General features: G+C 59.9%; 2 protein-coding genes across 9 annotated transcripts in view; one reads left to right on the forward strand and one right to left on the reverse strand.

Annotated features, from left to right (window-relative positions):
- Positions 1-436: 436 nt before the first annotated feature.
- Positions 437-10,885, forward strand: CABP7 (calcium binding protein 7). Its single transcript, XM_031005630.3, has 5 exons — positions 437-556; positions 7,675-7,818; positions 8,647-8,759; positions 9,072-9,225; positions 9,459-10,885. Exons 1-5 carry the CDS (start codon positions 448-450, stop codon positions 9,584-9,586), a joined length of 648 nt encoding a protein of 215 aa, XP_030861490.1. The 5' UTR covers positions 437-447; the 3' UTR covers positions 9,587-10,885.
- Positions 10,886-10,972: 87 nt separating this feature from the next.
- Positions 10,973-23,030, reverse strand: part of ZMAT5 (zinc finger matrin-type 5) — a 36,154-nt gene continuing 24,096 nt past the window's right edge. For 4 of the 8 annotated variants that reach the window (XM_004063248.5, XM_055374142.2, XM_055374143.2 and 1 more), the window contains 4 exons: positions 22,456-22,518; positions 20,690-20,770; positions 18,363-18,474; positions 10,973-11,371 (listed from right to left, as the gene is read on the reverse strand). In XM_004063248.5, the coding sequence (XP_004063296.1) occupies positions 11,242-11,371; positions 18,363-18,474; positions 20,690-20,770; positions 22,456-22,518 (386 nt within the window). In that variant the 3' untranslated portion in view covers positions 10,973-11,241. Of the gene's footprint in view, positions 11,372-11,544; positions 11,684-18,362; positions 18,475-20,689; positions 20,771-22,455; positions 22,519-23,030 lie in introns of all 8 variants that reach the window. The other 4 variants (XM_063704915.1, XM_063704916.1, XM_063704914.1 and 1 more) reach the window with 2 other exon arrangements.

Raw genomic sequence — 23,030 nt, forward strand, 5'->3', positions numbered from 1 at the left:
GGGGAGCGCAGCCAGCGCGGCACAGAACGAGCGAGCGAGCGAGCGAGCGGAGAGGCGGCTACAGCCTGAGCGCCGGGCCGGTAGCGGCTGCGCCGGCGAGCGGACTAGCGGGCAGCGAGCAGCGCGGAGCGCGCGGGGCACCGAGGAGCGGGCGCGGCGGGCACCGCGCGAGGCAGCCGGAGCTCTCGGAAAGGCCAGAGCGGCGCCGCCCCCGCTGCCCCTGCGGGGCCCCGGCTGGGAGCCCGAAGAGGGAGCGGGCGGCATGGCCCGGCGGCCCGGGGCGCGGGGGCGCTAGGCCCCCGGAGGGGCGTCCCCAGCCTCGCCGCTGCCGCCGCCGCCCTCCGCAGCCGCGCGCCCCGCCCGCTCCAGCCGCCCCCGGGGCCGCCACCGGCCCATGAGCCCCGGCCTCAAAGTTTGCGGCGGGCGGGCGGGCGCGGAGCCTCCAAGATGCCGTTCCACCCGGTGACGGCGGCGTTGATGTACCGGGGCATCTACACCGTGCCCAACCTGCTGTCGGAGCAGCGCCCGGTGGACATCCCGGAGGACGAGCTGGAGGGTGAGTGTCCGCCGGGACCCCCGCCCCGGCGGCCCTCCTACCTGTGCGCCCAGGTGAAGCGCGGGCCAGGGGCGCGGGGGCGGGGGGCGGGGGGGCGGTCCGCAGGTGCCGGTTGCCAGGTGGGCGCCCCAGCTAGCAGCTGTGCGCGGCGGCAAGACCTGTCCGCACCCCGGGGCGCCGCGGTGGGGGTCGCTCAGGCGGAGAGCGGCCCAGCCCCTGCCCGCGTGGTCCCCAGCGCTGCGGAAACTTGCGGGGCCCCGCAGCGGGGTCACGGGGCCGCGCAGTCGGCGGTGACGGTGCGGCAACGCGGCGGACTGGGGCGGGGGTCCGCGCTGAGCCCCCAGCGCCGGCCCGGCCGGAGCACCCGCATCCTGATCCCCTCCGCGGCGCCCGCCCGCGGCTCTCTGCTCGCATTGACATTCCGCTCGTGTCGCTTTAAAAATTCAATCTGCTCGGGCAGCAGAAGAAGGGGAGAGGGCGACTGCCCTGCTCTTGCCCGCTGCGGGGCCGCCCCCGTCCCCACCTGCGGCCGTAGCCCCTTCCCTGCAGCCCTGCGGGGACCCCCAGCCCTGCGCGCCGGGAAGGCGGCCCGGGAGGCGGTGGCGACAACAAGTGGCCGGACTGGGCGGCTAAGTCGCGATAGCCAAGCCTGGAAGGGAAAGGCAGAGAGGCCAGGACCCAAACCCGCCCCCTCCCCGTTCCCCCTGCCTCTCAGACTCGCAGGGGGATGGCAGGCCGCTGGCTGGGCGAGATCAGAGCAGAGGGCAGGGGCAGGGGTCCGGGACAGTGTGTCCTGAGGAGCAGTGAGACCCCTGGGGCCTGCCCAGCTCCTTCCCTGCTGGGCTGGGGGAGGTGCTCAGGTTTCCCCTCCCCCCAGACCTCCTGGAGCCCCCATATGGAGTGGAGTGGGGGATCTGGGCTGATGGGGGTCACAGCCTCCTGGGATCTGCTTGTCTGCTGTTGCAAGGGGCTGAGCTCACCCAGAGGATGGGCCTCTCGGGGTACCTTGGATCCAGGGGTCTCTGAGATCTGGAGGCTCATTAGGGCCTGGGAGGGTGCAGCCAAGACCAGCACAGTCAGGGAGGATGGTGGGAGCCCAGGGGAAGCCATGGAGGGAGGTCCTCCCTCAACCCAGGCCCAGGGTGAGGGCAGATCTTAGAGGAGTCAGACTGGGTCGGGGGAAGATCCAGAGAGAGAAGGCAGCCTCTGCCTCGCTCACTGCACCATAGGCATGAGCCACCAGGCTCCTCACCAACTGCCCCCGCAAACCCTCAGAAGCGGGGAGAGCTGTGGAGACAGGGTCTGGGGTCTGATGCGGACAGGACAGATGGATGATTGGGGCCCCCCGACATGACCTCACCATTCACCCCTAAAACCCAGGGCCAGAGCCTCCTCCAGAGCCCGGGGAAAGGAGAGGTACGATGGAGGAGGGTGGCGAAAGGTCAGGAGATGGAGCATAGGCCTCCTCCCCACCTTTGTCCCCTCCGGCCCTGGGCCACCTCAAACCTCCTGCCGATTTTTCCCTCCAGAGGCCCTCATCCATCCCTTCCTCCTGACCATCCAAGCAGGAGTCACCATGTCTCCCAGACCCCAGGCAGCTTCCGCTTCACTCCCTCCCCTTGCTCCCAGCACCCCCACCAGGACCCCACCACCCCGACTCCAGCCCTTTCTGGGTCCCTCCTCTCCTGATCCCCAGTCCTGGAGTGCACTCCCTGAAGAAGGGGAGAGGCTGAGAGGCTGGCTGCAGGGGCGAGGGCCCGCAGGGTGGGCAGTGCAGGGGCAAGGCCGCAGGCTCCCCAACCAACGACATGGCGTGCTGGCAGGAGCCCAGCTGCGTTAGTCACCAGCCACAACAAGTGCCCTCCCCGCTTCTCTCCTGTCCCCTTCTCCTGGGCCCTGGGGAGCTGAGGGGCCCTGACTCAGGGGGCATCTGAAGGGCAGGGCCCTCCCTGGGATGGGCAGGTGGGGTCATGGAGTAGATAGATGCCTGGGTGGTCCCAGCTCATCTCTGGGCCAGTGGGCAGCTACAGATGAAGGCAAGAAGTTTTCCATGACCAGCCCCCTTCTTGGCTGCAGGTGCCCTAAAAGCCCTCTGGCGGCCCCAGGTCCCTTTCAGCCGTCCTTGAATGCCAGGGCTGGCCATTCCTGGCATGGATCCCCCTCTGCCCTCTCCACCTCTCCAGGGCCTCCTGAGTGCTCCTGCCCCAGGGCAGTCTGGGCGAGACCCAGGCCCTCTGCTGGGAGGACGCCATCTGCGGAGCAGCCACATGTGCCAGGAAGAGGGAGCTGGGCAGCCCGGGATGAAATGCTGCAGACAGTACGTGCCTGCCGCAGAAATCCAGGGGGCGGTCAGTCTGAGCGGAAAGGAGGACCAGGCAGGGAGGTGGGAAGCACAGAGTTAAAATGAGGGCTTCCCAGCCAGGCGGCGCTGGGTTTGAGTCTCTGCACCTTCAGCTCATGGGGTGACCTTGGGCAATCGCTCACCTCTCTGAGCCTTGGTTTCCCCACCTATAAAAGGGGGGCTGGTGACGGAGGATGCAGTGAAAGTACCTAGCACGGGGGCTCAGGGACCCAGATGCAACATGAGGGGAGGCCCTGCGGGGGTAAGAGGCTGGAGCGTGCAGGGCCCAGGCCCGTGAGGGTGTGCAGGAGGTGAGCCAGAAGGGCAGGCTGGCAGGGAGAGCTGGGTGGAAAAGGCCTTGAAGGTCTGGAAAAGGTGTCTGGGGACCTGTGGCCCTGGGGAGGCATGGAGGGCAGTTGGCAGGGTAGGAATGTGGCTGCACAGAGCTGGCCTCAGGCCCACCAAGGCCCTGTGAGGGACAGGCACGGGCTCTCTTAGATCCCCTCTGTGTGCCCACCATGGCTGGGACATACACCTTTTCCAACATACACACACAGCAGAGTCCTCCAGGAACACTGAGGCTGGTCCCAGCACCATCAGCTGACTCGAGCACCCAAGGGTGGGAATGGGGTGGCTGCAAGTCTTAGCCCTTTCTGGCCGAAGAGAGGAGGAAGGAGTCAGACCTCCAGGCAGACAGTCCCCAGGGTAGGGCTCTGGGGCTGACACTTGGCCTGCCCAGTCTGTGAGTGGAGCCCTCATTGAGAGTGGCCAAATGGGGGCCTTTAGGGCAGGGGAGGCTGGGGAGTCCCCTTTCCTACCTTTCTGCCCTGCAAGGCCAGGAGCCGCCTCTGCACAGCCAAAAGCTCAGGGAGGCCAGAGTGGTGGGGCACGGGGCCAGTGCCACGGAGAGTAGCAGCCACTGCGGAGGATGGACACTACCCCCTTCAGTGACCTCCAGCCAGTGCCTGCCCCCTGGACTCTGGCTCTCTGATGGAGTGTGGATGTCCCTTGGAGTCTGCTGGGGACTTGGGCCCTGATGAAACTCCACAGGTTGAGAAGGAGATTGGGGGATGTCAGGCTGGAGGTGGCAGGTAGGGGGCAGGTCAGCCTGGAAACCTGGTAGCCCTGCCAGCCCATTGCCAGCATCCTCATGCCAAGATGGTGCCCGTCAGGCTACCCTTGGCCTTACGGGACGGGAAGGGAGCAAGGCTTTTGGGGAAATGCACCCAGCTGTGGGGTGCTGATGGCACAACGGTGGCAGGAAATCACGACACCTGCCCCACTCAGGGAGCCCCCGACAGAGGCCGGGCTTCAGTGATGGTGCCGGAGTCGCTCCCCATTTCACAGATGAGACACTCGAGGCTTAGAGAGGGACATGACTTGCCCAGGCCACTGGGCTGCTAAGCAGGATAGCCAGAATCCAAGCCCAGGCCTCTGGTCCCAGCCACCGCCAACAGGAAGGGCGGCCTGGTGTCCCAAGCTCACTCAGTCCTCCCTCTTCTTCTGGCTCTGCTGTCTGGGACATTCTGATTTATAGCATCCATCTCTGAGCCAGGACCAGCTTGATTTTATTGCTTAATCATCCCAGCAGCCCCATTGTACAGGTGAGCAAATACCTGCCCAAGGTCACCATGCCAGGATGTAGGAGAGCTGGGACTTGACCCTGGGTCTCTGCCACTTCAGGCTGCCTCCCTGGCCGGGAAGGTGGTGCCTGAACCCGGCCTCTGTGGGCGGGTGGGAGTCGGCTGGGGCAGGGCTCCCAGCACAGGCAAAGGCACCAAGGTGAGACTTTGTGGTGTGTTGGATGTGCCAAGGAGGGGTGTTAAAGGGACTCATGCATGGGGAGGTGGCAGTGTGTAGATTTACCTAGTGGCCTGGGAAGGTAAGCCTTGCCTGAGAAAAGGCTGCTGGGCCTGCAGGGCTGCCTCCCAGTTTATCACCTGCCCGTGCATCCCAATATTCACCTGCCTTCCCCTGGCTCCCCTCGGCCCAGTGCGTTTTCTCGGGGTCTCCAGCAAAGGGACTCAGGGGCTCCAGCAAAGCAGCCCTGGGCTCTGGGAGCTCCCGAAGGGTAGGAGGGATGACCTGGAGCTCAGCTCACAGCAGGCAGGGGAGGGGGTGGCTCCCACTGCATCCCCTACTGTGAGTCCAGGACTTTGCCATTCCTCCCTGACATCTCCCAAGCGGGACCCTGCAGAGGAGGAAACAGAGGAGGAGGAGTGGTGCCTGACTCTGGTCCTCCTTCCCCACACCACCGTCTGGCCCCCACTCGTCTTCAGTTTGACGCCCCTCTTCCACGGGTGGCCCGCAGGCAGGTGGGGATGGCATCCTTGGGGGCTGGAGAAGGGATCAAGCAGCCTCCTCAGCCTCCCTGTCTGCTTCTCGGCTGCTTGGGGAGTGGAAATAAACATGTCCCCTAACCAGGATTGTTCGTGGGCTCTGAGTAGTGGCCTCACAGCAAGCGGTATGTGAACTGCCGCTCAGAAGAGCCAGAGAACTGTGTGCTTCAGATGGATGGGCTCCCCACATCAGTCATTCATTCATTTCATCATTCATTCAGCAATGTTTATGCTTGAAGAGGCAGGCCCCGTTCCAGGCAACAGGGACACAGCCACGAACAAGACCAGCCCCTCCCTGCTGTCATGGCCCTCGTAGTGCACAATCCAGCGTGGCCCATGCAAGGATGGGGCAAGAGCAGGGCCTGTGGGGGCCCAGAGGAGGGCCAGAGCTGGCCAGTGGGGAACAGGGAGGGCACCAGGGAGATGGTGCCGTTCAAGCTGAGAACTGGGGTTGTGTCAGGGTTTGCCACGGCGAGCAGAAGAGCACTTCAGGCAAAATGGGCCGCATGTTCAAAGGACTGGAGATGGAGCAGTCCTGGTACCCACAAGACCGAGAGGGCCCCTAGCCTGGATGGAGTTCAGGACACCTGGGGTGGGCAGAACATGTGGCCGGGCCAGGAGGCCAACAGTGCTGGCTGGAAACCTAAGCGTGTGTGTGCAGATGCCTCCAGCTCTACCTAGAGGCTCTAGGGACCGGAATCCCCTCAGCAGCCTCTGTGGCTGTCAGGCCTCAGCTCACACATCCCCCGTGACGGGGAGCTCACCACCTCTTTGGTGGCCCAGGAAAGCTCCAGGTGGGAATTGGCCTGGAGTTCCCAGAGTCCAGGGTTTGCAGAATCCTGTGGCCCTGGCACAGACCTCCCCGCCCGGCTGCTTCCCTGGCCCCAGGGCCGTTGGTTAGGAGACAAGATTCCCAGGTCCTGGTGGGATGAGTGAAGGGGAAGTCCAGAGTCAGAAAGTCTGGGGGCCCAGGCAACTCCGGTGCACATGTGAGCCTGTCTGACCCTCAGGCCTTGGGTGTGGACACCGGTGGGATAAGCCTGATAAGGGTGGGGCCTCTGCCCAAGCCACCTCGAAGTGTGGCCTGGGACATGTGGCCATCCTCTCTGGGCCATGGCCCCTAGTCTGTGGTGAGACCAACAGGCTGGGCTAGGCTCCCCTGTCCCCCCGAGACTAGGGAATGACTCCAAAGTGCAAGGTCCTATGAGCAGTTTCAGGGTTCATGGACCCCTTAAGGCAAGGCCTGGGCCAGCCCAAGCAACAGCAGCTCTGAGCCCACGCTGACTCTGGGCCGGCCGCTGGGGCTCTCTCAGCCTGTTTCTGGTCTGCAGCACGGAGCACCTCGCGTGTCTCTACTTTTAAACACACAGATACACACCCTCTCTCGCATGAGGAGCTTGATTCTGCCTGCTGAAAGCTAAAAGCCCACCCAGGAGAACAGCTTAGGCAAAGGCCAGGTGGCTGGCAAGCAAACAAGGAGACCCCCGGGAGCCGGAGAGAGCATCGAGCCCCGCCCCCCACTCCCAAAGGCAAATGCTGTTTAGGGCCCTGCTGGGGCTGTGATGATTAAGGGACAGCAGCCCTTAAAAACAGAGAAACAGAAGAGACAGCAGTACAGCTAAGGTGACAGGTGAGGACCCCCTCAACTGTGTGCCAGGGAGTCCCCACCATCATTCTGCCCATTTCACTGTGGGTAAAACTGAGGCTGGCCCAAGGTCACAGGTTGGGTTGCTTGTTCCCCGGGCTCCCAGCGCAGTGCATTGCTCACCACCTGAGTCACCGAGGTCATCAGGCCTCAGTCTTCTGCTCCGTACAGTGTGGAGGGCGACCCCCACCCAGTCTGGTCTGGCCTGGACCTGGAGGGGGGCTCCATCCCCCTCTGTCTTCCCTGAACCAAAAGAGGTCTGTGCCGCCTGTCAGCCCATTAGTCTGGAGCAAGCTGCCTCACGTGGCTGCCATTAGCAAGTGTTGGCCGGTGTTAAGGATCTAAGGATCTAAGGATCCGAGCCTGGGGGAGGAGGCGCAGCGGGATGGAGATGGTGGGGGAGAGGGGGATGGAAGGAATGGGGGCGGATGGGGAAGCCGTCAGCAGCTGCGGGGCCGGGGAGATCCAGCATCCTCCCCTGCACGTGGTCCCCACCACACGGGGTCGTTGTGAGCACACCAGGAGAGGCCGTGAGAGCCTGGCGCAATCAGGTCCCAAGAGGTCACTGCTGGGGGGCCCTGAGCCCTGCTTTGCTGCCCTGCTCAGCCTGCCCAGAGGTCCCAGAATACGGCACCCTTGTGCACCCTCGGGCCATGCTCTCACCAGATCTGCAGGCTCTGGGTTGGGCTCTCAAGGCCATGCTCAGGCTGCGGGGTCGGTGAACCTGGGGGTCTGGAAAGGGGGTCTGTTGGGGACTGGGGTGAAGTCCCAGCCTACTCCATTCTCTCCTCAGAGATCCGAGAGGCCTTCAAGGTGTTTGACCGTGACGGCAATGGCTTCATCTCTAAGCAGGAGCTGGGCACAGCCATGCGCTCACTGGGTTACATGCCCAACGAGGTGGAGCTGGAGGTCATCATCCAGCGGCTGGACATGGATGGTGAGCACCCCCCCGCCTCGGTTTCCCCACCTGGCATCTGGGCCCTGGGGGTGGGGCAGGGGCTGGGGCCTGAGCTGCTGAGGCTGCATCCAAATTGGGTCTCTCGCTCCCCCGACTCCCACCCTCAAAGTCCGTGGCAGGTTGCAGCCCGGTCTGGCCCCATTTCTCAGCCTGGAGAATTGAGGCCAGAGAGGTAGTGACAGTCCCAGCCACATGCAGGGCTCAGAGATGGCTCCTTTCACTCTGTGTTGAGAAGTTTTAAAGTACAGTAAAGTAAGTAAAAGGATGCAATAAATACTCCAGTTCCCACCACCTGAGATAAAATCACTACTTGAGTTGTGTTTGCCACCTGGCATTTTATTAAGGAAAAGTTCATAAGGAATAGTGATGCCAAGCCCCCTCTTTATCCCACCCAGGCCCTTCTTCTCCTCTTCTCCATCCAGAGGCCAGGTGACAGCCTTGGCAGGTTGCCCCACTCTGAGCTTCAGTTCCTGTCTATATGGTGGAGGATGGCCCACCCCAGGATGGCCGTAGGGTGCTGGGAGCAACGGAGGGTTCTGGGTGAAATAGGAGGGTCACGGCCCACCTGCTGTCTACTTCCACCTCCCCTTGTAAGGCCTCATCACACTGGGTGGCTTCAGCGTCAGCCCAGAGCCTGGCACTTGGTAGATGCCCCTGACACTGACTCAAGGCTCAGAGAAGGCGGGCACCTGCCTAAGGCCACCCGGTAGGCCCAAGGTATATGAAGACTCCATCCCAGGACCTCTGGGCCCTGGGCTGCAGGCCTGGGCCCTACCCACTGATTGATTGGACCTGTGCCTCCTCCAGGTGATGGTCAAGTGGACTTTGAGGAGTTTGTGACCCTTCTGGGACCCAAACTCTCCACCTCAGGGATCCCAGAGAAGTTCCATGGCACTGACTTTGACACTGTCTTCTGGAAGGTATCCCCTGGCTAGTTGGGACCCAGGGCTGTGCACACTGTGGAGTTCTGTTCTGGAGCCAGTGAATGGCTGGGCCCACACTGTAAAGGGGGGATGACCATTTCAGGCTTGTGTCCACTGGACATTTCACCTCTCAGAGGGCCATGGGCTCCCTGGGGAGGCCGGTGTTGGTCAAGGACTCTCTGGGGGAATGGAGCAAGTGTTTTCCAGCCCCCCAGAATCTAGAGGCCTGTCACTGGGTCTGTATGGCCGCGGGGTGCTGGGTGGGGGCTGTGGTGGCTCTCAGAGCACCGTGTTGTCCCCCTCCGCAAGTGCGACATGCAGAAGTTGACGGTGGATGAGCTGAAGCGGCTGCTCTACGACACCTTCTGCGAGCACCTGTCCATGAAGGACATAGAGAACATCATCATGACGGAGGAGGAGAGCCACCTGGGCACAGCCGAGGAGTGTCCCGTGGATGTGGAGAGTGAGTGGCTGGCTCTGGAACCCCACGGGTGGGCTCAGTGGCTTGACCAGGGGGACACACGGGGTGGGGAGAGTCTGCAGAGGGGGGCTGGGGGCTTCCTTGCCTGTCCTAAGCCTCTGTCCCATTGGGGCACCCCATGGGATGAGCCCATGTGCCGAAGGGCAGGCGGCTCCTGACTCCATCGCTTTGATGTCCCCTTCTGTCTCCCCGGTGCTCCCGGCGGGCGGCCACAGCCTGCTCCAACCAGCAGATCCGCCAGACTTGCGTGCGCAAGAGTCTCATCTGCGCCTTCGCCATCGCCTTCATCATCAGTGTCATGCTCATTGCGGCCAACCAGGTGCTGCGCAGTGGCATGAAGTAGACGCCACCTGGATGCCCCATCCACCGCATGCGGTGCCCGTGGCCCACCCCACACCACCGCCGCCTGCAGACCCCTCCCTTGGCCGGCTCCCTGGGCCGCCATCTGCGTGTACTTCAGGGCCTGGGTATCCAGCGAGCCCTCCCCACCCACCCACGGTCCTCACCTGGAGCTGTGGCCTGGCTGTGGAGGGCCGGGTGGTGGCTCTGAGGATGGTCCCCAGCCCCACCCTGTCCCCACCCTGGACTGTAAGGAGCACTCACTCTTCCTACCATCCAGGGGCTCCTGGGAAATTAAGGAGGGATTTGCACAGGAACCCCCAGGACCCAGTCGCTGCTGTGGTCCCTTGGGCAGGAGCGGGCACCCTGTGCCTTGAGACAGCAGCCTATCTGGGGCCACACGTCCAACCCAGCCCTGGTCCCTGAGGTCTGCCCAGGGCACAGGGCACAGGCAGGGACAGAAAGCCTCCTCCTGGGGGAGGGTGGGAAGCCAGGGTGTCCTGGGCCCTGCTGCCTGGCATGGCCTGAGGAGGCCCCTGGTCTTCTCTTTGGGTCCCTTCCTCTGACCCTCGTTGGACCCCAACCCAGACCCCCTTTTCTCCATGTACCTGCTGGGCCAGCCCATTTCATAGGTGAGGAACCCGAGGCTCAGGGGCCCGAGACTTGGCCTCAGTTCTTCCTTCCACAGGGATTTTCAGGAAAGGCAGAAGCTCGTGGAGGATGGGCATCTGAGGTGGCCCTGCAGCCCCCCACCTTCTGGCCCTCCCACCAGAGGCCCAGCTACCAAGGCCACATTGTCCACCACCCCAGCCTAGAGCCTAGAACTGTAGTCCAGCTGAGGAAGGAGGCAGAGCTGGGGCCTGAAGGCTCTGAGCAGCCTCCGGCCAGGGGACTCCTCCAGGGCTGAACTTTGGGAGGGCCCCTGTACTACCTCCTGGGCCAAGAAACTGGCACAGCCCCGCACTGTCAGTGCCAAGAGGCTGCGCCAGGCCACTCTCTCAGCCCAGGGCCTGCCCTCCTGTCCTCCCACTTCTCTACGCCCTCAAGGTTGGAGACCCCGCTCCCATGCCCCAGCTGTGCCATCCCAAACACTTGGGCAGCAGCTCAGCATGGGCAGACATGGGGGCTGTGGATTCTTCCAGGGCGGGGATGGCAGATGGAGCCCTTGGGCTCCTTGGGCCTAGAGCCACTTCTTACCGGGCAACGGGCACAGCCACCCTGGCACACCCTCTGCCTGGCTGTGCTGAACTTCTGCTGGTCCCAAGGGAGAAGGGAGTGAGCGTGGGTCACCTGGGGAAAATCTCATCTGATTCCCTCCCTGCCCGACCTCTGCTAGGGGCTGGAGAACAGAGCTCAGAGCACCCAGCGTAGGGAAACACAGCCAGACCACTGTGGTGACAGACTTTCTTTATAAACATTTGGAAGTTTTCTCCCCCATCTTCTTAAGAAGCAGGGGGGCAGGTGGAGGAGAGTGAGGGGGGAGCTGCTCGGTGCAGACCCAGGACGAGGGCTGCACTTGGTGTGGCCGTGTCCTGAGCCCCAGTGAGGCCAGGCAGATGGTCTCAGAGCCTCCATGGGGCGTCGCAGGAACGGGGCTTGGCTTCCTATTGTGACTGATGAGAAAAGTGACCACGTGGGGGTCATTCGGGGGCAAGGGGCTCAGCCCCACTGGACTCTGGGCTGCAGAGGCCACCCCCCAGGTGGGGGTGCCCGCAGGGATGGAGGCAGCTCCTGAACTGGTGGCCAGCCCACGGGGTACTGGAAGACGGTGGTTCTGATGGGTTCAGCCCTAGAGAGAGAGAGAGAAGCGGGGAGAATAAGAGTGCACTACAGCCCAGGCTTATGCCACCCCCCGCCCACCTGCCTCACCACCCTGGCTGTGGGGAGGGTCAGCTGCCTGCATGACTTTTCTGGAAGGCAGAGCCTCAAAAATAGGCAGACCGTTTGAGCCAGCGACCTCACCTCTAGGAACTGAGCCCAAGGAAATAGCGGGGTTGCAGGCAGACATTGCGCTGCGAGACAATGGGAATAACCTTCGTGTCCACCTGTGGGGGACTGATTCAATACATATGCACGTCCACAGCAGAGAATGCCATGCGGCCTGTGTAAGAAGTAAGGCAGATTTATATGCACTGATGAGGAAAGACATACTGTGTGACAGGGAGAAAAAGCAGCTTATAAAATAATGTATATAGCATGATACTATTTTTGTTTAAAAATATATAAAATATATAAATGCATAAAAAAAATCCTGGAAGACACAGCAAAATGTTAACAGTGGTCCTATCTGAGTGGTGCCATTATGGGTGACTTTTTTACTCCTTTATATTTCTCAAAAGTTTTACGAGCACACAAGCCTTTGAAATCAGAAAAAAACATTGTCTAAATTTTTTTTTTAAAGCCTCATTTCTCATGCTACTCACTGTCCTCCTCAACATCCACCCCGAGCCACCTCCCCTGGAACTCGGGGTGCATGTAAGTACTTGCCCTAGGAGAGGCATCCTCCGTGCCCAGCCTGGGGCACCCTGCCAAGGCCCAGCGATGGCCCCCCCACCATTCTTCCACCTGTCCCATACTCAGATCCTTCTGGCCTTGGGCCCCACGCATGCTGCTTCTCCAGGGCCACATGGCCCTTCTCAGGCTTCGAAGTACTTTGAACCTTTGAGCACTTTGAACTCCCATCACCCCAGCTGCCTATACAAGACCTTTCTGGAAGGCAGAGCCTCAAAAACATGCAGACCCTTTGAACCAGCAACCTCACCTCTGGGAACTGAGCCCAAGGAAATAGCAGGGTTGTGGGCAGCCATTGAGTTACAGCAATAGCCGTGAGACAATGGAAACAGCCTTCATGTCCAGCTGTGGGGGACTGATTAAGTACACGTGCACATTGGCCAGGCGCGGTGACTCACGCCTGTAATCCCAGCGCTTTGGGAGGCCGAGGCGGGTGGATCACGAGGTCAGGAGATGGAGACCATCCTGGCTAACATGGTGAAACCCCGTCTCTACTAAAAGTACAAAAAGAAATTAGCCGGGTGTGGTGGGGGGCACCTGTAGTCCCAGCTACTTGGGAGGTTGAGGCAGGAGAATGACGTGGACTAAGGAGGCGGAGCTTGCAGTGGGCCGAGATCGCGCCACTGCACTCCAGCCCGGGCGACAGAGCGAGACTCCGTCTCAAAAAAAAAAAAAAAAAAGTACACATGCACATCCACAGCAGAGAGTGCCATGCAGCCGCCGCCAAAATTCAGGCAGGAGCTCATCTGTCTTCCACATAGGACTGGAGTCCTCAGAGGATGTAGACCAGGGGATAGGGGTAAGGTGTATTTGTACCCCAAGGCACAGGGCCAGGCCTGGTGCCAGGAGGCCACCCAGTGATTGTGGAACAAACAGCAATGCTGAAAGATCTTACTGACCAGGTGCTATTCTGGGCCACACACCATGACCTAGAGAAACCTTAAGAATCCTCAGGCGAACCCCATTTTATAGATGACGAAACTGAGGTGCAAGGAGTCAGTCACGTGACCAAGTGACACCCTCGGGATGAGGCCTGAGGGCCTGGAATACCAGCCCCACATCGGCTGCAGACACGGCCCTCCCACTTCAGCTCCCTCTGCTCTGGCACACTCCCACACCACAACATCCAGCCTTCAGGCAAGGTGAGGCCCTGGCAGCTCCTGGCAGGCTCAGGGGCCCAGTGGCCAGCCCTCTGCAGAGAGAGAAGGGCTTGGGCCTGCGAAGAGGGGTTTGGAGAGGCCTCTGACCTCCAAGGGGGAGGTGGGGAGCCGGGGGCAGGAGCCCTGGGAGTTTCCCCTGCTGCACCCACCCAGCCTGCCCCTCTCTGGGCCAGACCTGCCATGCAGAGTCAAGGACTCCGGGGAGCTCTGGGTGCAGCCTCCAGGACCCCCAGGTGTGAGAGGACAGGGACATCCCCTGCTTCATGGCTCACTGCCTGCTAGAAAATGCAGAAGGCAGCTCTTGACATGATTTATGGCACTGGGGAGATTTCATAAACTCCACCAGCCGCAGAGAAGGCGGGGAGGCTCCGCAGTTGCTGGAAGGGAGTGCCCTAGCTGCCAGCCAAGCCTGGGCTCCCTGCAGGGCCACAGGGACAGTGGGTATCCCCAGGGAGGGTGTGATCCTGGGGAGCCCCTTCCCCTGAGCCTCAGGCCCTTCCTCTAGAAAATGGGGCAGATTCCTGGGAACTTGGGACCTCCTGGGTCCAAGTCTCAGCCCCGTGCCCCTGCCTGCCCTGAGGTCCCGCCAGTAGACAGGCATACCCAGTGCGTGCTCACACACACTGGCACACTGCCAGGGCCCCAGACACATGAGCCAAAGCCTTGGGGACATTGAGGTGCGTGTCTGGCACAACTCTGCTCGTAGCTTCTCTGGTGACCTGTTTGTCCTGTGCGTGAGGACAGGAGCCACTCTCTCGCATTTTCCCAGCCGCGGTCCTAATCAGAGGAAACAGAGTCGAGGAGGAGGATGGGCCAGGATGGCGGCACCCGCCCAGAGAGGGGTGCAAAGGAGAGATTAAGAGGGATAGAGTCGCAATCTGAAGAGCCAACAATGGGCAGCAGGGCCAGGCCTGGCCTTGCCGAGGGATTAGTCTGTGTGTATGAGGCTGCCGCTGCTCTTGACAGATCCCTCAGGGTCAGTCTGCGGAGGGGGATAAGAGCTATGCCACCAGGCTGGGGCTTCATGGACCCCCAATTCCCCATGTTTACAAGGAGGGCTGGCCTGGCTCACTGGGGAGGCTCAGCTCAGCCAGCGGAGGTTGGAGCCCGCAGGTCTCGGTTCCCCGAGGTGGGGTGGGCAGCTCTCTATGCCTTGTACTCTGGGGGAGGAAGCAGATACCCTGAGAGGAAGAGGGGGTCCCCCAGGCTTCCAGACCAGGCCCCACAAAAGGCTCACAGCACTAACACCTGGGGAACGCCCGAACGGCAGCCTAAATGCTCATTCATGCAGTAAACCTGTCCTGGGCCCCCCCAAGTCTGCCCAGGCCATGCAGGAGAAGCGGGGGCTGGGAGGGGTGATGTCTCAGCTAGAGCTTCCAGGACAAGTCTGACTCTGCCAGGCAGAGAGGTGGGAGGCAATTTCAGGCAAGAAAATAGCATGCGCGAGGTGCTCCAAAATCACAAATGATGCCTCATCTAAGCTGCTGCCGAGTGTCCAGTGGGACCAACAGTCAGGCCAGAGGCAAGAGGTGAGAAGGCAAGATCCGACTGGCTGCGGAGGCATCAGGGAGGGTCCCCCGCCCCAGCCCCAGCCCCAGCCCCAGCCCTGCAAATGGGGCTGTGCAGCCAGAGGTGGAGGATGTGGGGAAGCGCCAGGGCCAGGGTGCATCAGGGCTGCTGTGTGGAGGATCCCCTGCGGGAGCAGAGGGAAGGTGGGAGACCAGGGAGGGGCCGCTGGGGCGCCCAGGAGAGCCAGGGTGGAGGAAGAACATTGTTGCTGCAGCACTGCCTCCAGGCTGGAGAGGGGGCCAGGAAGAAAGTGAGGTAGCCTTGCGGGGGCTGGGGCTGGAATCCACCCCCCCTCATTAAGCAGGGTAGGGGGCGTGGATGCAGGGGAGGGGCTCAAAGCCCAGGACGGAGGGAAAGGCAGCTAGGCTTCAGGAGACCAGCCTGCCCGGAGACAGTTATGGACGCCCAAGGCAGCAATGGCAAAAGCAGGAATAAACGGTCACCTCCCTTCCCACAGCCCCTTTTTCTCAAGGCTGGACAGGCCTGCTCTGCCTAGAGAATAATTCATTTTGGCCCCAAGCCCTCAGGAGGCAGGAGGAAGGCAGGTGGCAGATCCCCTGGAAGGGGCCAGGCTGGGTGGCCAGAGGGACAATGGCCTAGAGCACAGGGCTCAGACCCCCTACAGCCAAGGTGGGCTCCAGTTGCAGAACAGTCATTCCCAAAACAGTCACTGCCATCAGGGCAGCCTGCTGCTGCCACTGCCACTACCCACAGCCACACAGAGCCTTGGGCCAGCCCTGAACTTGGTGTCAGAGGCAGCCTGGGGTCTGGACACAGAGCAGGGACCTAGCTCTCTCTCAAGTGAGGGCTAAGGGCAGCAGGGCACATGTGATCAGGATGGCCCCACCTCCTGGAGAGGTTAAGATTCCTCAGCTGCAAAATGGGGGTGCCAATCTCCCTGAATGCCCCCAAACACTGGGAACACTGTAAGCACCAAACTCAATTCTCATATGGTCACCACTTCAACTTGTGACTAGGAGCCAGTCATTCAGCCTCAGTTTCCCCATCTGGTACCCTAGTCCCCCAAGTCTCAAATTCATAGCGCCTTGTTTCAGCACAGGGATGCATCTGTCTGGAACCCAGGCAAGGACTCTGGGGCACCCCATCTCTACCCCACCCACTGGTGCTCACTCCAGTTCAGCCACAGGGACTCCATGAAACCTTGTCACAGCCCCAAGAGACAGCCGGGCCTCTGTGACTCGCTCCCAGCGGAGGACACCATGGACCCAGAGCAGGGAGGCGAGTGGCTGGTGCAACTCGGTTAGCAGGTGGCAGAGTGAGGATGGGACTCATAGGAGGTCCTGTCCAAGTAGCGGTGCAGGGGCCAGAGCTTTCTGGGCAGCCTCCAACCAGCCCAAGCCTTTTGCACACGGGCTGAAGGAGTCTGGGGCGTAGGACGTGGATCCCTGGATAGCAACCAGTCCCAAAGGAGGTGCTCACATGCACAAAGACAGGATAGAACCCCTTTAGACAGGACCCTTCAGACAGGACCAGGAGGAGAGAATGTCACACTCCAACATTTGAGTCATGTCTGTACCACATATACTTTTAAGGTGGGGAGACAAAAACTGAACACGGATTTAAAATAAAGGTAAAAGACAAAGTTAGTTTTAAAACACCTTTACTGGCTGGGTGCGGTGGCTCATGCCTGTAATCCCAGCACTCTGGGAGGCTGAGGCAGGTGAATCACCTGAGGTCAGGAGTTCGAGACCAGCCTGGCCAGCACGGCAAAACTCTGTCTCTACTAAAAATACAAAAATTAGCCGGGCATGGTGGTGCATGCCTGTAATCCCAGCTACTTGGGAGGCTGCAGCATAAGAAATGTTTGAACCCAGGAGGTGGAGGTTGCAGTGAGCCGAGATCATGCCACTGCACTTCAGCCTGGGTGACAGAACGAGACTCCATCTCAAAAAAAAAAAAAAAAAAAAAAAAGGCTGGGCGCAGTGGCTGACGCCTGTAATCCCAGCACTTTGGGAGGCCGAGGCGGGCAGATCATGAGGGCAGGAGATTGAGACCATCCTGGCTAACATGGTGAAACCCCGTCTCCACTAAAAACACACAAAAAAATTAGCCGGGCGTGGTGGCGGGTGCCTGTAGTCCCAGCTACTCAGGAGGCTGAGGCAGGAGAATGGCGTGAACCCCAAGAGGTGGAGTTTGCAATGAGCCAAGATTGCGCCACTGTACTCCAGCCTGGGTGGTAGAGCGAGACTCCGTCTCAAAAAAAAAAAAAAAAAAAAAAAGCCGAGTGTGGTGGCTTACGCCTGTAATCCCAACATGTTGCACTTTGGGAGGCCGAGGCAGGCGGATCACCTGAAGTCGGGAGTTCAAGACCAGGCTGGCCAACATGGTAAAACCCCATCTCTACAAAAATACAAAAATCAGCCAGGTATGATGGTGGGTGCCTGTAATCCCAGCTACTTGGGAGGCTGAGGCAGAAGAGTCGTTTGAACCCAGAGGCAGAGGTTGCAGTGAGCTGAGATCACACCACTGCACTCCAGCCTGGGCAATACAGCAAGACTCCATCACAAAAAAAAAAAAGAAAGAAAGAAAGAAAAAAACACCCTCATAGTCTCTTTCACTGGAGCACAGAGAAGGCAAGAAGTTGGCCTTCACCTCCTGGCAGAGCTCCAAGGGAAGGCCTCACCCCCCAGACTATCTGGCCAGGTCCCCTTGGCCCAGGCCAGGCCACCATTTCGTGAAGCCACACCACAGAGGTAGTCAGGTCTGAAGCCGTTGCAAGATGGGGAAAGCAAGGTAGTTGGGATGGGAAAACGTGTTCAAAGTCGCATGCGGCTCCTGGGCGCAGCTTTATCCCCTTTTCCTCCCCTCCCTCCTTCAATTGCTGGAGGAAGAGCCCAGGAGCTCAGGCTTCGGTTTTGGCCGCGATGCCATGCAGCCTTTGTCTGCCCCTGCCTGCCCTGTGCCCCGTTCTGATGTGAATATCACCCGAGGCCCTTCCCTCAAAGAGGAGGACCAGGGACATCACGAAGCACACACCCCAAGGACCCCGATCCAGCAGCTCCCCTTCTACTTGTGAGCGTCCCGAGGGCTGGGGCCATCTCCAGACCCCCTTCCTTAGAAAGGCAGTGGGACCAGGACCTTGTCATCACACCCTGTGCAATCCCGGCTCTACATTTTCCCAGCTGTGTGCCCTCGGGCAAGTCGCACCCTCCCTGTTTTCCCTTCTGCAAGGCCCTAGAGGCAACAGCGGGCAGCAGTGCATGGTAACCATGGCCCAGGCCCCTCCCTCTGGCAACGGACTTGTGACTTGCAGCCAAATCAGCTCAGCCGCCTGCCTCCCCTCCAGCCAGCACAGACTCCAACAGGGGCCCAGCTTTGGGAGAGGCTCTTTCAAACACCCCTCAGCCTCTGGCCAGGGCCTGGGGCCCCAAGGGCTCCTTGGGGAGCTATGTGTAGGCAACTTTATTCGGCCCCTGGGCCTGGGCAGTTCATGGAGATTCCTGAGCCTCAGGAAGGGGAAGGCGGGCTGGGGTTTTGCCCCCAGGGGGCACAGCGGGAGGGAACCCTGGGGACCTGTACCTGCTACTTGGGGCTGAGCTCAGCCGCTTGGCTCTCTTCTCCAGCCAGTCCTCCAGATGGCCCTCGGGGAGCTCAGGAGCATCTAGTAGCCACTCCCTGGCTCGCCTCTCCTCTGTGGGGACAGGGAGACAAAGGCAAGTGAGGGGTACACTCCTGCCTGCCAGAACCCTACCCTCTCACAAAGCAGAAGCAACTGGTAGGCCCTGAGCAAGCCCTGGGAAGTTGCAGCAACCTTCCAGGAGGATGCACCTGGACCGCTTCTCCAGGCTATCTGTGCATGAGGGCCCAGCTCTCGGCCTCGCTCTGTTTTCTCATCAAATAGAGACAACCCTGGCTGCCTCCAAGCTCTTGGGGAGCTGGAAACAGGACAGTGTGTGTAGAGAACCTGGCCCTGGCCAGGCGTGGTGGCTCACGTCTGTAATCCCAGCACTTTGGGATGCCAAGGCAGGTGGATCACCTGAGTCCAGGAGTTTGAGACCAGCCTGGCCAACATGGCGAAACCCTGCCTCTACTAAAAATACAAAAAAAAAAAAAAAAAATTAGCCATGTGTGGTGGTGGGTGCCTGTAATCCCAGCTACTTGGGAGACTGAGGCAGGAGAATTGCTTAAACTTAGGAGGTGGAGGCTGCAGTGAGCTAAGATTGTGCCACTGCACTCCAACCTGGGTGGCAAGAGTGAAACTCCGTCTCAAAAAAAAAAAAAAAAGAGAGAGAAAGCCTGGCCCTAAGGAGGGGTCTGAATCTGGGGTGCAGGGAGGCAGTGAGGGCAGTCAAATGGGGTCACATCTCAGCTCTGTCACCTGCCGGGTCTTTGACCCTGGGCAGGGTAATGAGCCTCAGCTTCCCTGGTTTTTATTCTCATAAGCTGTCCAACAAAACCTGTTGCTCAACGAATTAAAACCAATCAACGAATGGAATTTATACAAGCTGGGTGTGAGCGTTTGATGGGGTCAGAGTCGCCAAGTCATCTGCGATGGAGTCTTGGGCCAGAGGAAAGTAATCATACACTTGACTAGCACTCACTCAGAGCCAGGCCCCAGTCTCTGGAGCTCACTTGGGGCCAGGCCTCGGTCTCTGGAGCTCACTCGGGGCCGGGCCCTGGTCTCTGGAGCTCACTCGGGGCCGGGCCCTGGGCTGTACAGGTGTCATCTTGCTTCATCCTTAGAGACATCACATTTGATAGGACACAGCCTCCAAGAGGTTAAGCCACGTACCAAGGTTACAGAGGACGTGGCAGAGCTGGGACTGTCTGAGCTGCCAGCTGGGACTCTGTTCCCAGCCTCCCTGGGCCTCTCCCCATTCCTGTCCCCGCTCGGCATCGTCTCCAGTTCCAGGCCCACTGCCCCGTGCTCGTCCCACCATGGGCCAGCCGTCCTCTGAGAGCCCATGGCCAGGGAAGAGCTGGAGCTGCCGCTGCTGCCAGGACTTGCTGGCCAGTCCCACAAGGCCTTGCTTCCACCCTGGGGAAAAATGCTCCTGGAAACCCTGTGTTGGTCCCGGGGCTGTAGCCACAGCGCCACTGGCTCCCAGGGCAGGGCACAGAGCCTGCAGTGTCTAACTGGTCAGAGGGGAGTGAGGCCCGTGGGGGGATCAGGGCAAAGGCCAAGCTGTCCCAGACCTTTACTGGATACCCTGAGGCCTCCTGGACAGAGAAGCGTAAGGGGGCAGGCACTGAGAGACCTGGAGTCTGCCCCCAACCTGCTGGGGGGCTCACGCGAGGCCCTTCAGTCTGAATGTTGGCCTTAGTTTCCCCACCTGTTCAATGAGAGGCTGTGGAAGATTGATAAACACCATCTCAGTCAGAACTTCCTTGTTCTCTAACTAGAGGAGTGAATTTCCCAAAGGCGAGATGTCAGTTTCCATGGAAGCTGAACTTGCCCCTCCCTGGAATCACCAGGCTGTGAGACTCCAGAGGGCAGGGAAGGTGCGTTCCTAAACTCCTTATCCCTAGACTGTCGTAAGGGGTCTGCTTGGTGCCAAGTGGGGACTGGGTATGCTGCCTGATTGAGGAAGGGATGGGGTGTACCCACCAATGACTGCTGGGCTGGCCACAGGGTCCAGGTGGGGCTGAGGTGCACCTTCAGGGCTCCCGGGCAGGAAGCCACACAGGCTCCACTGTAAGGGGACACAGGCCTGCCTTCTCCACTCATGCTGAAGCTGTTCCTAACACCTGGCCCAAACCGGGGGCTCAGGGCTCCCCATCACCCTGGGTGGCCCTTGGCTGCCAATGATGGGGAGATAGGGAGGCATAGGCCAGCTTCCCCGGTCTCAGAGCCCACATGCCCCAGCACCCCACTCTCGCTTAGCCCAGGGCATCCCGAGACGTACCCTCCACCTGGATGCTCAGCTCCTGCAGGTCTCGCTCTGACATGTGGGAAAATCTGCAGTTGGAGCCAAAGTCGCACTGGCCTGCAGCAGGAAGACAGAGTTACTCGCTGCTCGGGAAGGGCTCCCCACAGGGGCTGAGGGGTGCCCTGATGAGGGATCCCAGAATCTTAGGGGCAGGACTTCAGGGCCTAAAGAGTAGCAACCCTGATCCGGGACAGAAAATGGAATCTCTCCGGCCCTGCCCATTCAGCAGCCAGAGCGACCTCTCACCCATCACGCCACATGCTCACGACCCTTCTCCAGCTGCCCCCCGTGCTGGGGATCACTTCCAACTGAAGTCTGTCATGACTGGGCCTCGCAAGCCTCTGCAGGCTGTCTCTGTCACCAGCCCTCCCAGCCCTGCCTCCATGAACTACATATGGGTTCCTGAAAGGGCAATGCTTCCTTTCTCCACTCCAAGCCGCAGCACGTGCTATGCCCAGCCTAGTATTCTGCCTGCCTACCTGGCTCACGGGAGCAATTGGACTGCTCCTTAGAAAGGCTTCGGTGGCAGCTTTGCCAAAGAGGCACCAAAATCTGGGGTGGCTTCCCCTCTCTCAACCAAGGAGACCAAAATGTATGTCGAGATACTGGGAGGCTGGAGGTGTCTCAAGCCAGGATAACCTACCAGTGACATATTCACATCAAGGCAAAGTGTGGAGGGAAGCCCCTGATCTGCAGGCTTGGTGCCCATCCTAGGGGAGCTTGGACATTCACCCAGTTTCCCTAGTTCAGCTGCAGCACCTCTCCTCAGTGCTAAGCTCCCTTACAAACCATGTGAATCATCATAGTTTTCCTCTTTGCCGTGGCTGCCAGGAAGCTCAGAGCCAAACCCTTAGAGAATACATAGGACCTCAAGGGCAAGCATGGAGGAGACTATTCTCTTGGTTTTATCTTATTTTTCCTACTCTTATTTGTATCTGTCTTTGGTTCCTTCACTTACTGAGGTTTTACCTCTTGTTCTGTCTTTTTTTAAAAGAGACAGGGTCCTCACTCTGTTGCCCAGGCGGGAGTGCAGTGGTGCAATCATAGCTCACTGCAGCCTTGAACTCCTGGGCTCAAGTGATCCTCCTGCCTCAACCTCCCTAGTAGCTGGGACTACCAATGTGTGCTACCATGCCCAGCTAATTAAAAAAATTTTTTTTGGTAGAGATGGGGTCTCGCTATGTTGCCCAGGCTGGTCTCAAACTCCTGGCCTCAAGCATTCCTTCCACCTCAGCCTCCCAAAGTACTGGGACTACAAGAGTGAGCCACCATGCTCGGCCCTTTATCTCTCTGACCTATATGCATCTCTAGTAGCTGAGTACTGAGCAGTCAAATCTACACCTAGCATCCTTGATTCTGATCCTGAACTTCCTCAGATCATCAACCCTGTTACTCTCTGAAGTTCTGCCTGCTGGGAAGGAGGCCAGGCTCCCAGGCTAACTTAATCAACAAGTCGATTCCACCCAAGTGTCTCTTGGATTTACTTGTAATCTCCCACGGCCTGCTTGTTCTAGGTGAGCTGATACAATCACATTCTAGATCTGAAGAGCTGAGGACCAGTCTCTAGGAGGTCCTGAGACACACCTGGGAAGGCCCTGACTGGCCAGTCAGCTGGAGCCACTGCTGCAAAGTGGGCTTGGGATGGTGGCCCGGGTCGGGGAAGACACTCTGCAGAGGTCCAAGTGGGCCAGGCTGGACATCGCAGGTCCCCACAGGGACCTGAGCTGTACAGAGGACTTTACCTGTCAGCAGAAACTTCCTGCAGGGCCGCTTGTTCTGCTCATCCAGCAAGATGGCAGCTGCATCTGCGAGAGGAGAGAGGGACGGGATTCGGACGGTTCAGGCTCCACCAAAGGAGGCAGGAAGTGGAAGCCACAGGGGCATATGGACCCTTTATCTCGACACAGCTGTGCAGAAAGAAGAGTTTCCTGTTCCACGGAGGAGTGGAAGCAGGAGATGACCACAGGTGGGAGTCCTGGGCAGATGGATCCGAGCTGCAGGTGACCTCAGTCTATCCCACCCCACGCAGGATGGGCCAAAGACAAGGACCAAGTTTCATGCCAGCAGTTCTCAACTTGGCATGAGGGAGTCACCTGGAGAGTCTGGGGACTTTGGGTTTTTTTGTGTTTTAGAGACAGGGTCTCGCTCTGTCACCCAGGCTGGAGTGCAGTGGTGTAATCATGGCTCACTGCAGCCACTACCTCCTGGGCTCAAGTGATCCTTCCCCGGTCTCAGCCTCCCAAGTAGGTGTGACTACAGCTGTGCACCACCATGCCCAGCTAATATTTTTTATCTTTTTGTAGAGCTGGTGTCTCAT

The sequence above is a fragment of the Gorilla gorilla genome, chromosome 23 (assembly GCF_029281585.2).
Source record: "Gorilla gorilla gorilla isolate KB3781 chromosome 23, NHGRI_mGorGor1-v2.1_pri, whole genome shotgun sequence".
NCBI lineage: Eukaryota > Metazoa > Chordata > Mammalia > Primates > Hominidae > Gorilla > Gorilla gorilla.